Raw genomic sequence first — 12,255 nt, 5'->3', positions numbered from 1 at the left:
GCATTCTGGATAGCGCATCAGCATTGTTATTCTTCTTGCCAGCCCGATACTTGATGGTAAAGTCAAAGTTAGACAGCCGGGCCATCCATCGCTGTTCCAACGCACCTAACTTGGCTGTTGCCAGGTGTGTCAACGGATTGTTGTCCGTGAAGATGGTGAACTTGGCCGATGCCAGATAGTGCTTGAAGCGTTCAGTCACTGCCCAAACAATAGCGAGGAACTCCAGCTTGAAGGAACTGTAGTTTTCTGGATTCCTTTCTGTGGGCCGAAGCTTCCTACTGGCGTACGCTATCACCCTCTCTCTGCCTCCCTGTACCTGGGACAGAACTGCTCCCAGTCCCACGTTGCTGGCGTCTGTATACAGTATAAACGGTTGGCTGTAGTCAGGGTAGGCCAGAATTTCTTCTCCCGTGAGAGCCCCTTTCAGCCGGACAAAGGATGTCTCTAGTTGGCTGCTCCATTCAAATGGAGGGCTCTGCTTCTTAGCCTGCTTTGGCTGGCCCACCAGGAGATCTTGAAGGGGCGCTGCCATCTTGGTGAAACCATCAATGAACCTTCGGTAGTAGCCCACCAGTCCAAGGAACTGCCGCACCTCCTTCACTGTGGTGGGTCTTGGCCAGTCCTTGATTACAGTGACTTTCTCCGGATCAGGTGCCACACCTTCCGCGCTGACCACATGACCCAGGTACTGTACCTTTGGCTTCAAGAGGTGACATTTAGACGGCTTGATCTTCAGGCCATATTTCGACAAGGACTCAAACACTTCTGCTAAGTGCTTCAGGTGGTCCTCATAAGTCTTGGAGTAGACTATGACGTCATCCAGGTACAACAGCACGGTTTCAAAGTTGTGGTGGCCCAAGCAGCACTCCATCAACCTTTGGAATGTCCCTGGGGCGTTGCAGAGCCCGAATGGCATACAATTGAACTCGCAGAGGCCCATTGGTGTCGTGAATGCAGTCTTCTCCTTGTCCGCCTCTGCCACGGGAACCTGCCAATACCCACTGGTGAGATCCAAGGTGGAGAAATAGTTAGCTGACTTTAAGGCTGTTAGTGACTCCTCTATTCTGGGCAGTGGATAAGCATCTTTATGTGTAATGCGGTTAATTTGCCTGTAATCTACACACATTCTCATTGTACCATCTTTTTTCTTTACGAGCACTAGTGGAGCTGCCCAGGGGCTACAACTATCTCTGATAACCCCAGCCTCCTTCATTTCTCGTAACATTTCCTTGGCACACTGATACTGTGCGGGGGGTACAGGGCGGTATCTCTCTTTAATGGGATGATGATCACCCGTGGGGATTTGATGTTTAACCCCTTTCACCTGCCCAAAATCTAGGGGGTGTTTGCTGAAGACCCGCTCGTACTCCTGTACCACCCGGTAAACCCCATGCTTTTGGTGTGAGGGGGTGGAGTCGGTGCCCACATGTAATTTTTGGCACCAGTCTTCCAGCTGCCCCTTGGAGCCATTGTCTTCCGCCTGGTCGGACGGGATCAAGGGTCCCACTGCTTTGATGGTATTGTTGCTGACAGTGTACAGTTTTGCTACAGTGGCGTACCGGGGCAATTTGGCCTCCTCCTCCCCACAATTCAAGACACGGACGGGCACTCTCCCCTTGCGGACGTCCGCTACCCCTCTGGCTACCAGGACTCCAGGCCTACTGTCTGAATACACCGGTTCTACCAAGGCATGGTAATCCTGACCCTTGAGGCCTATTGCTGCCCGACACCATATCAACATTTCACTTCTTGGGGGTATTGCAATGGGGAGGGGGTCACTTACCCTCACACTGCCAATTTCTCCTCCGGCCAGCTCTACCTGCTGCCTCCTCATCAGGGCTCTGATCTCCCTCTGTAGGGCACGCTGCTGCCCGGAGCTGGCAGTTTCAGACGCCTGTTGCAACAAAATTATCACTTCGGCAATACAATTTTCTATCACATTTGTACCAATGGTTAGCAGTGGTTCAGATTCTTTGCGATCAATATCTACAATTATCATCCCCTGACATGGCAATTCCACCCGCCCCACTTTAATGGTTACTTCTTTGTACCCAATTTGAGGTAAGGGCTGACCATTACTGGCCACAATTGTTAAATCATCATCTGGGCCATGGTCAATGTCTGAATCAGCCCAATATCTTTTGTACAGTTTATAAGGGATGGTTGTTACCTGTGACCCCGTATCCAGGAGGGCATTCAAAGGGATCCCATCCAGCACAATGGGAAGGACCGGTCGTCCTCCCACATACTTGCTGCGGCTGGGGTTTGAGCCGGGCTTCCTTACACCTGGGGGTTGGCTCCTGGCCCCAGGCTCGGCCCATTTAACCCCTTTACGACCGCCGATACGCCTTTTAACGGCGGTAAATAAGGGTACTTTTTCCGATCCGCCGCTTTTTAACGGCGGTCAGAAAAAAGGGTCTAGCGCCCCCCAGAGTCAGAAAATTTCCGGGGTCTCAGCTGCCGGGGGTAGCTGAGACCCTGGAGATCATGATTCGGGCCGGTTTTTCCGGTCCTCGCTCACCTGATGACCGGTATACACCGTATACCGATCATCAAGTTATAGTAAATGACCGCGCCGGTAAAAAATGATTTATCTCCCATCTGGCATGATCAAACATGCCAGATGGGAGATAAATCTTTTTCCCGGTTCCCTCCGGTCCCCCGGTGTCCCCAAAGTGCCCCCCCCGACCCCCAACCCCCTCCCGAAAATCCAAGATGGCCGCGCGCACCGGCGATCACAGCAGCGCGCCGGCCGCATTTCCACTGTTCCTATGGTTTCTGTCGTATGTGCCATAACACATACGACAGAAACCTGCTCCCTAGGCCCTGCCGGGTCCCCCCCTACCCCCCCCTGGTGTTCCCCGGTGTCCCCCGGTGTCATACATACCTGTCGCAGCTCTGATCCCCCGCGGCCCCCTCCTCCGGCTCCTTCTCAGCAGACTCCGGTCACATGAGCAGAGCGCGGCTGACAGCTTCCTGTGTTCAGGACGCTGGCTGCTCGCACTCTGCAGCTGTGACCCGGGGAGGGTGGGTGCAGATTCTTTGCACCCACTCTCCTCAAATGGAGGGTCTGCCCTCCTAGAAAATGGGGGATACGTTCCCTGAACGTGCCCCCCATATTCTAGAAGGTCCAGAGGCGACGTGGGACATCCAAATGGATTATTGTGGATTTTTTTTTTTCTTTTCAATAAATTGGTCAATCAGGGAATGTTTGGGGGAGTGTTTTTTCAAATAAATTTTTTTTTGTTGTCAATTTTTTTTTATTACTGTCAATTAGTTATGTCGGGTATCTGATAGACGCCGTGACATAACTAATTGCTGGGCTTGATGCCAGGTGACATTACACACCTGGTATCAACCCCATTCATTACCCCGTTAGCCAACGCACCAGGGCGCGGGATGAGCTGGGGCGAAGCGCCAGAATTGGCGCATCTAATGGATGCGCCACTTCTGGGGCGGCTGCGGCCTGCTATTTTTAGGCTGGGAAGAGTCCAATAACCGTGGCTCTTCCCATCCTGAAAATACCAGACCCCAGCTGTCAGCTTCACCTTGGCTGGTGATCTAATTTGGGGGGACCCCACGTTTTTTTGTTTTTTTTTAATTATTTATTTATAAATAATTAAAAAAAAAAAAACAGCTTGGGGAGCCCTCCAAATTGATCACCAGACAAGATGAAGCTGTCAGCTGTGGTTTGCAGGCTACAGCTGTCTGCTTTACCCTAGCTGGCTATCAAAAATAGGGGGGACCCCACGTCATTTATTTTAATTCTTTTTTTTTTTTTTTGGGCTAAATACAAGGCTAGGCATCCTTTAGTGTCACATGAAAGGCACTAAAGGGCGCCAGCTTAGAATATGCAGGGGGGTGGGACGTTCTATATGTTTGACATCTATCCATTCATCCATTGTAGCATTTTACGCTGTGTGCCCACAATCAGGGTTTGCAACATTTTGGACGCAGAGTGTTTTCCCTGCGTCCATAACGCTGCGTTGTGCATTAGAAGCACAGTGGCAGGATTTTTAGAAATCCCGTGCCCACTGTGTTTCTTTTCTCCGCAGCATAAATCGACCTGTGGCGCAGCTTCCCGAGCCTCAGGATGTCAATTTATGCTGCGGAGATGAGTGCTTTCTGCAGGTAGAATAGAACTAAAGTCCACAGCAGCCTGAACCCAAATCGTGGGCATGGGCAGCTGCGTTCTCCCGTGGACAACACTCACATTTCTGCAGGAGGCTGACACTGTGTACTAGACGCCGTGTCGCTGGATCATGGCCACATAGCCTAAAGGCCGCTTTACACACTGCGATATCGGTCCCGATATCGCTAGCGTGGGTACCCGCCCCCATCTGTTGTGCGACATGGGCAAATCGCTGCCCGTGCCGCACAACATCGCGCAGATGCGTCACACATACTTACCTGCCCGGCGACATCGCTGTGACCGGCGAACCGCCTCCTTGCTAAGGGGGCGGTCCGTGTGGCGTCACAGTGACGTCACTGAGCGGCCGCCCAATAGAAGCGGAGGGGCGGAGATGAGTGGCCGGAACATCCCGCCCACCTCCTTCCTTCCTCATAGCGGCCGGGAGGCAGGTAAGGAGAGGTTCCTCGTTCCTGCGGCGTCACACATAGCGATGTGTGCTGCCGCAGGAGCGACGAACTACATTGTTACTGCTGCTGTAACGATAATCGAGAATGGACCCCCATGTCACCGATGAGCGATTTTGCACGTTTTTGCAACGATGCAAAATCGCTCATCGGTGTCACACGCAGCAACATCGCTAATGCGGCCGGATGTGCGTCACCAATTCCGTGACCCTAACGACTCCGCATTAGCGATGTCGCAGCGTGTAAAGCCCCCTTAACAGTGAGAAATTTTTTGCTACAGCAACAGTTTTGTGAAGTACCTGTGGATTCAAAATGTTTACTATACTCCTGAATAAAATCCTTGAGGGGTCCAGTTTCCAAAATGAGGTCACTTGTGGGGGGTTTCTGATGTATAGGTGCCCAAGGGGCCCTGCTAATGTGACATGGTGCGCGCAATTTACTTCAACTTTTCCAAAATTCAAATGGTGCTCCTTCCATTCCAAGCCCTCCCATTTATCCAAACAAAGGTTTTTGGCCACATGTGGGGTATCCCTGCGCTCACAAGAAATTAGATAACAACCTGTGGGGTACACGTTTTGTTGTTGCCTCTTGAAAAAGTGAAAAATGTGTCGCTAAATCAACATTTTTGTGAAAAAAATGAAAATTTCAATATGGCAACCTAAGCTTATCAAATTCTGTGAAGTATTCGTGGATTCAAAATGCTCAATATACACCTAGATTAAAGCCTTGAGGGGTCTTATTTCCAGAATGGGGTCACTTGTGGGGGACCTCCACTGCTTAGGCACCTCAGGGGTTCTCCTAATGCAACATGGCGTCCGCTATTGATTCCAGCCAATTTTGCAGTCAAATTACACTCCTTCTCTTCTGAGCCCTGTAGTGTGCCCAAACAGTTGATTTCCACCACATACAAGATATCAACAAACTCAGGAGAAATTGCGCAATAAATTTCATGGTGATTTTTTTCCTGTTACCCTTGTGAAAAAAAAAGCTACCTGGTTGAAGTAACAATTTTGTGGTAAAATTTTATTTTTTTATTTTCATGGCTCAACGTTATAAACTTCTGTAAAGCACCTGAGGGTTCAGGGTACTCACCAAACATCAAGATAAATTCCTTGAGGGGCCTAGTTTCCAATATGGGGTCACTTGTGGTGTTTTTTTGCTGTTTACATACCTTAGGGGTCCTCCAAATGCGACATGGTGCCCGCAATCTTTTTCAGCCAAATTTCCTTTCCAAAATTCAAATATTGCTCCTTCCGTTCCAAGCCCTCCCATTTCTCCAAACAAAGGTTTCAGACCACAAGTGAGGTATCACCGCGCTCATAAAAAAGTGGGTAACAAACATTGGGGTCAAATTTTTGGAATTACCTCTTGAAAAAGTGAAAAAATTGATGCTAAAGCAACATTTTTGAGAAAAAAATGAAAATTTTCAATGTGACAACGTAACGTTATCAAAATCTGTGAAGTACCTGTGGATCCAAAATGCTCACTATACCCCTAGATAGAAGCCTTAAGGGGTCTAGTTTCCAAAATGGTGTCACTTGTAAGGGGTTTCTGCTGTTTAGGTACCTTAGCGGACATGTAATTGCAACATGGTGCCCGCAATCTATTTCAGCCAAATTTGCTTTCCAAAATTCAAATATTGCTCCTTCTGTTCCGAGCCCTCCCATTTGTCCAAACAAAGGTTTCTGACCACATGTGGGGTATTGGCGCGTTCATAAGAAAGTGGGTAACAAGTTTTGGGGTTCATTTTGTTGTGTTATTTCTTCTAAAAGTGAATAAATTTGGGGTAGAGCAACATTTTAGGTAAAATTTTATTTTTTGCTTTTTTTCATTCCACTTTGCTTTAGTTCCTGTGAAGCACCTGAAGGGTTAATAAACTTCTTGGATGTGGTTTTGAGTACTTTGAGGGGTGCTGTTTTGAGAATGGTGTCACTTTTAGGTATTTTCTGTCACTTAGGCCTCTCAAAGTCACTTCAAATGTGATGTGGTCCCTAAAAAAATGGTTTTGTGAATTTTGTTGAAAAAATGGGAAATTGCAGATGAACTTTGACCCCTTCTAACTTCCTAACCCCAAAACATTTTGTTTCAGAAATTGCGCTAATGTAAAGTAGACATGTGGGAAATGTTATTTATTAACTGTTTTGTGTGACATAACTCTCTGGGTTAAGGGCATAAAAATTAAAAGTTTGAAAATTGCAAAATTTTCAAAATTTTCATCAAATTTCCGATTTTTTCACAAATAAAAGCAAAAAATATCGTTCTAAATTTATAACTATCATGAAGTACAATATGTCACGAAAAAACAATGTCAGAATCATTGGGATCCGTTGAAGCGTTCCAGAGTTATGACCTCATAAAGTGACACTGGTCAGAATTGCAAAAAATGGCCTGGGCATTAAGTACAAAACTGGCTTCGTCCTAAAGGGGTTAAAGGACAGCGTCGTGCAATGTGGCCCGCCTGGCTGCAGCGGCGGCAGATCGGTTGTCCTGTTGAATCATACCGGTCTGTGTCTCTGCCTCGGGTCGGCGGAATCCTCCTCTGTCGCATCCATGGGACGTCATCTGGGCTGGAGGCCAACTCGATTTTTGCAGGCGAGGGGGTCATTTGTAGAGACTGCACGGTCTTGGCAAGGGCAGCCACAGTCTTGGCCAGCTCCTGGAACTGCTGTCTGAGCTCTGCAGTGGGATCCTTATCCAGGGACTGCGCCTCAGCCCCTGCAGTGGCTCGTGTTGCAGGCACCACCCCGGGGTACGTGATAGCAAGAGGCCGGAGGGGTACTGGGTCATTCGGTGTAGATTCTCTCAGTACCCTGATGGCCTGGTCCTTAAACTTTGCAAAGTCCAGAGCAGGGTTCTGCAGGACCAGGATACGCAGCTGGGTCCTGTGGGCATCTGACAGGAGCCCCTCTATGAACTGCTCGGTTAGGAGTTTGTCTCCTTCACGCACACCCTCTGGGTCCACCTGTTTAACTGCTTTCAGGGCCTCTTGCAGGTTTAAGGCATAGTCCCTTATGCTGTCTGTGGCCCGCTGCTTGCACCCAAAGAATCTCATCTTTATCTCTGCTGCGGTGCGGGTGTCAAAAGTACTCTTTAGCTTGGCCAGTATCTGGGCTGCTGTCCCTTTATCTGTATCAGGCCAGGACTTCGCTTCACGCTGGGCTGCGCCGGCTAGCTGTCCCATTACTATGCCCACCTTCTGGCTCTCAGTCAGCGGATACACCCGGAATAAGCTGTGCAGGCTTTCTCTGAAGTCGCTCAAGGTATGGGACTCCCCGGAGTACTGCGGCAGCCATTCTGCTCCCGGTATGTACGGCATGGTGATCGGCATTACCGGCGCTACAGTGGGGGCTGGGGCGACGGCGACTGGGTCTGCTTCGGCCGGTGCTGCGGCGCCTTGGGCGATGGCAGCCACCTGCTCTCCCTCTGAGTCGGACATCTTCCTCCCCCTTAGTGAACCTTACCAGGCTCCGTTCACTTTTCAAATTTTCTTCTGGGTCGCGCGGGGTTAACAGCGCTCTGCTCTGATGGCGCGCTCCCTTCGCGCTCTTTGTCAGGCACGCCCCCCTTCTTCCTGCGCTCGGCGCGGCTAATGGCGGCGGCAATTTACAACCAGTACACAGTCTTTTAAGCACAATTCCTGCAGGCGCACAGTACCCGGTAGGACCGGGCACGAAATCCTGTTCGTGACGCCAAAAGTTGACTCGCCCACCCCAGGGCTATGGGACACCCGGTGCCGGGCCGGACTAGTCCGGTGGTGGTCAGTGGTGGCTGGGCCCGGCTCCGTGGCCCTGGTGGGTGTCAGTAGAATATGTGGCTGATGACTTTAAGTTTGTGTTCGTGACGCCACCTGTGGTATGCGGCTAATAAGCCGCCGCTGCTGTGTAAGGCCTCCGGGGTGATGAAGTGGCAGCAATGATGGTACTGCTCCCCACAGGTGGAGCGGTGCCCCGGGACACAGTTGGTGCTTGTGGAAGTCTATGGTGTTGTGTGACTAGCACGGTGCAGGGCCGACAAGCAATGAAAGAAACAGGCACAAACAGTAGTCTCTTTACCTTCTCCTCTTTTACTCGGCAGTCGTTTAGTCCAGGGAGACCGTCACAGGTGGTAAAGATGGTCCGGCCGGCCTGGAAGTGCCTGGGGTGATCTTTGGCCAGTTGAGTATGAGGCCTACTCCTTAATCTTCCTTTGCTGTTTAGGACACTGCACTTTGGGTTAGCAATTGCCCTCTTGCTGCTGGGACCGGTGGTTCATCCCTTCTTCTGTGGGGTAGACTGCGCAGGCCCTCTCTGGTGCTTCACTGCTGGAGTCCACACCAGGCCCTTGGGATGCAGCTGTACCCTCAGTTTGCTTCTGGGCCAGGGGCTTGCAGCTCCCCTGCCCTCCGGATTCAGCCACCAGGGATGGATTTTATGCCCTGGCAACCACAGACTCCGATGTCCGAGTCTTCTCTATGCCTCTCTGCACCTCTTGCTTCACTGGGCCAAGCTATCCCAGCTCTAGGCCCCAGTTCCACAAGGCAGCACTACTCTCTGTCTGTCCTTTTTCACTCCTGTCTCCAGACTAACCACTACTTCCTCCCTTCAGCCAGACTTAAGGAATGCTCCCTGAAGTTCCAGGTTCAGAGCTCCCCCTTCTGGCCGGAGGGAGAACTGTGTTGGGTGTTAACTTACTGGCCAATAGATCTCCCAATTACCTCCAGGCTCAGCATTAACCCTTTGGAAGGGCAATGCTGTTGTGGCGACCAGGTCCTGGGGCGCCACAAGAGCATAGTGGTAGTGAATGAAGATGATGAGGCAGAGTGTGGTGGGTGAGGATGAGGCGCATGGTGGGTGAATTTGATAAGAAGGAGCAATAGTGGTGGTGGTAGGTTTTGTTGACCTGGAAGAGCAGGGTGATGGTGGTTTAGGATGTAGAGTAGTATGGTGTGTTAGGATAATGATGAGGAGCGTGGTGGTGGGTGAAGGTACCAGAGATCATAGTGGTGGTGGGAGAGGATGACTGGGATGAGCGTGGTGGTTGTGGATGAGAAGGTTGGTGGTAGTGGATGAAGATGACTTGGGGAAGCATAGTGGTGGTGGATGAAGATGCTGAGCAGGAGCATAGTGATGGTAGCTGAAGATGATGAGAATGCACGTGATGGTGTGTGAGGATGACTGGGAGAAGCGTGGTGCTGAGGATGATTTGGAGGAACGTGGTGGTGATCAATTTGGATGATGAGGAGGAGCATAGTGGTGGTGGGTGAGGAAGATGAGGAGTAACATGCTGTTGTTAGGTTAGAATGATAAGGAGCATAGTCACGGGATGTGAATATGATAAGGGATGTGGTGGGGGTGGGTGAGGATGATGGGGGGAAAAGTGGGGTGGTAGAGGATGACTTGTGGGACCATGGTGTTGGTGGGTGGAGATAAGGAGCGTGGTGGTGGTTGAGGATGATGGGAAGAAGAATGGAGGTGGTTGGTTAGGATGACTGGGAGAAGCATGGTGGTGAGTAAGGATGACGAGGAGAAGCGTGGTGGTGGTGGTGGATGAGGATAATAAGGAGGAGCATGGGTGTTTTGGGTGAAGATGCCTGGGATCAGCATATTGGTAATGGGTGAGAATGACTAGGAGAAGCGGTGGTGGTGATGGGTGATTATGACAAAGAGGGTGGTGGATGAGGTAACATCTAAAAATCTGTTTTCCTTTCAGGATGATGACTGGTCCACATCCTCCTGGTTTGCTGTTGTTACCAGGACTCAGTCTGGATTCTTCATGAAGACTTCTGCGCTGGAGCCATGTCTGCACCCCTCAGAGATCATAAACCCTGACACTAAAAATTAAAGTTTGAGGTGAAACCTTCATATAGTGTGGGTGCTGTGTGTATTGGAGGACGCCCCTTGCGGCTTAGCTCCAGCTTATGCGACGTTTACCTTTTTACCCTCTGCAGCAACAACTGTAGTTATTCGCTGAGTGTATTCAGGGCTGTATTTGGAGTGCAAGTAGAAGAATCCAGCGCCAGCAGTAATAAATAATTTGTACAATAAACCTTCTTCTTTTATTACTGCTGGATTCTTCTATATGCGACTCACCTTGGAGCCGGACCAGGTAATCCGAGCACCGCACCCTCTATGTCCCTCCAGCGAGCTGTACTCCATTCTCCGCATTCTATGGCTGTATTTGGAGTCCAAGCTGCCCTTGGCACTTTAAGCAGTCACACCCCCAACTGGGCTAAAGGGGCCAGTGCACTTTATGTAGTGGTCCGCTATATGCTTGCTCGGCCAATTTGTTCTCTCCTGACTACCATACACATGCACACTTCCCAGGAGAAGGAAATTGGCAGCTAGTAGACAACTCTGATATAGCTGCTATTTTTTGTATTTGTTACTTTTCCAAATGTTAGTACTTTTTTTTATTTTATTTTTCCTCTAACTGAGCTAACAACTTGTTTTTTTGGTAAGTGAGCTGTACTTTTTATTGGCACCACATAAGTCCATATGAACTTACTCTGGAGCGGTGAAACTTAGCTACTACCTGGTTTTCACTAACCCTCTGATTGTGAGGATAAGCTAGGCCGCAGGTAGTCGCCAGGTACCACCACACCTGCCGCTGCTGAACAACGGCTGAAGCCAGGCATGTAAAGTACAGAGGACACAGAGAGATGAAGGCAATCAATCCAAGGTTAGGGCAGGTGGAACAGGTTCAGTAAACATAGCTGAAGTCAGGAGCAGAGAGGATGAGATAGACAAGAAGACAAACTGGTGAGAAAACAGGAAAGACAATATGGGAAGCACAAAAGGAAACTAGACAGACCGAACTGAATAAAGAACAACAATCAGGCAAAGAATGGTGTGATAAATCCCTTGCTGCTTGGTGATTGTCCATGGAAAGCAAACCCTGTAGGACACAGCAGGATCCGGCCGCACCTCACTATAGCCAGGTGGAGAAAACAGGAGCTTGCAGCAGCACTAGCAAATGGGTTCCAGCGTGCATGTCTGAGGCTGCCGGTGTAGCATGGTGAGTAGGCCGGTGCTGCAAAAGTATGTGGGTTACCAGCGTAACAGAGGAAATAATATCAGAGGGAGAGACAAAGAAATACTACGAGAGGGGGGTAAGAAGGAAGAATAGAAAAAATAAAATAGAAGAGGGAGAAGACGAGGAAATAACACGAGAAGAAAGAGACAAAATAATACAAGAAGGAGGAGATGAGGAAATAACACGAGAAGAAAGAGACAAAATAATACAAGAGGGAGGAGATGAGGAAATAATATGAGAAGAAAGACAAAATAAATCAAGAGGGAGGAGATGAGGAAATAATACGAGAAGAAAGAGACAAAATAATACAAGAGGGAGGAGATGAGGAAATAATATGAGAAGAAAGACAAAATAAATCAAGAGGGAGGAGATGAGGAAATAATACGAGGAGAAAGAGACAAAATAATACAAGAGGGAGGAGATGAGGAAATAATACGAGGAGAAAGAGACAAAATAATACAAGAGGGAGGAGATGAGGAAATAACACGAGAAGAAAGACAAAATAATACAAGGAGGGAGGAGATGAGGAAATAATACGAGAAGAAAGAAACAAAATAATACAAGAGGGAGGAGACGAGGAAATAACACGAGAAGAAAGAGACAAAATAATACAAGAGGGAGGAGACGAGGAAATACACGAGAAGAAAG

General features: G+C 49.2%; 1 protein-coding gene across 1 annotated transcript in view; it reads left to right on the top strand.

Moving 5' to 3' along the window:
- Positions 1-10,369, top strand: part of LOC142303071 (putative C-type lectin domain family 20 member A) — a 40,275-nt gene extending 29,906 nt beyond the window's left edge. The window contains exon 5 of the mRNA XM_075344167.1: positions 10,285-10,369. Coding sequence (XP_075200282.1) covers positions 10,285-10,289 — 5 coding nt within the window. The 3' untranslated portion in view covers positions 10,290-10,369. The remainder of the gene's footprint in view (positions 1-10,284) is intronic.
- The last annotated feature ends 1,886 nt before the right edge of the window (positions 10,370-12,255 follow it).

Source organism: Anomaloglossus baeobatrachus, chromosome 4 (assembly GCF_048569485.1).
Source record: "Anomaloglossus baeobatrachus isolate aAnoBae1 chromosome 4, aAnoBae1.hap1, whole genome shotgun sequence".
NCBI lineage: Eukaryota > Metazoa > Chordata > Amphibia > Anura > Aromobatidae > Anomaloglossus > Anomaloglossus baeobatrachus.
The sequence above is the reverse complement of the archived record's forward strand: the minus strand, read 5'-3'. Positions and strand labels throughout refer to the sequence as shown.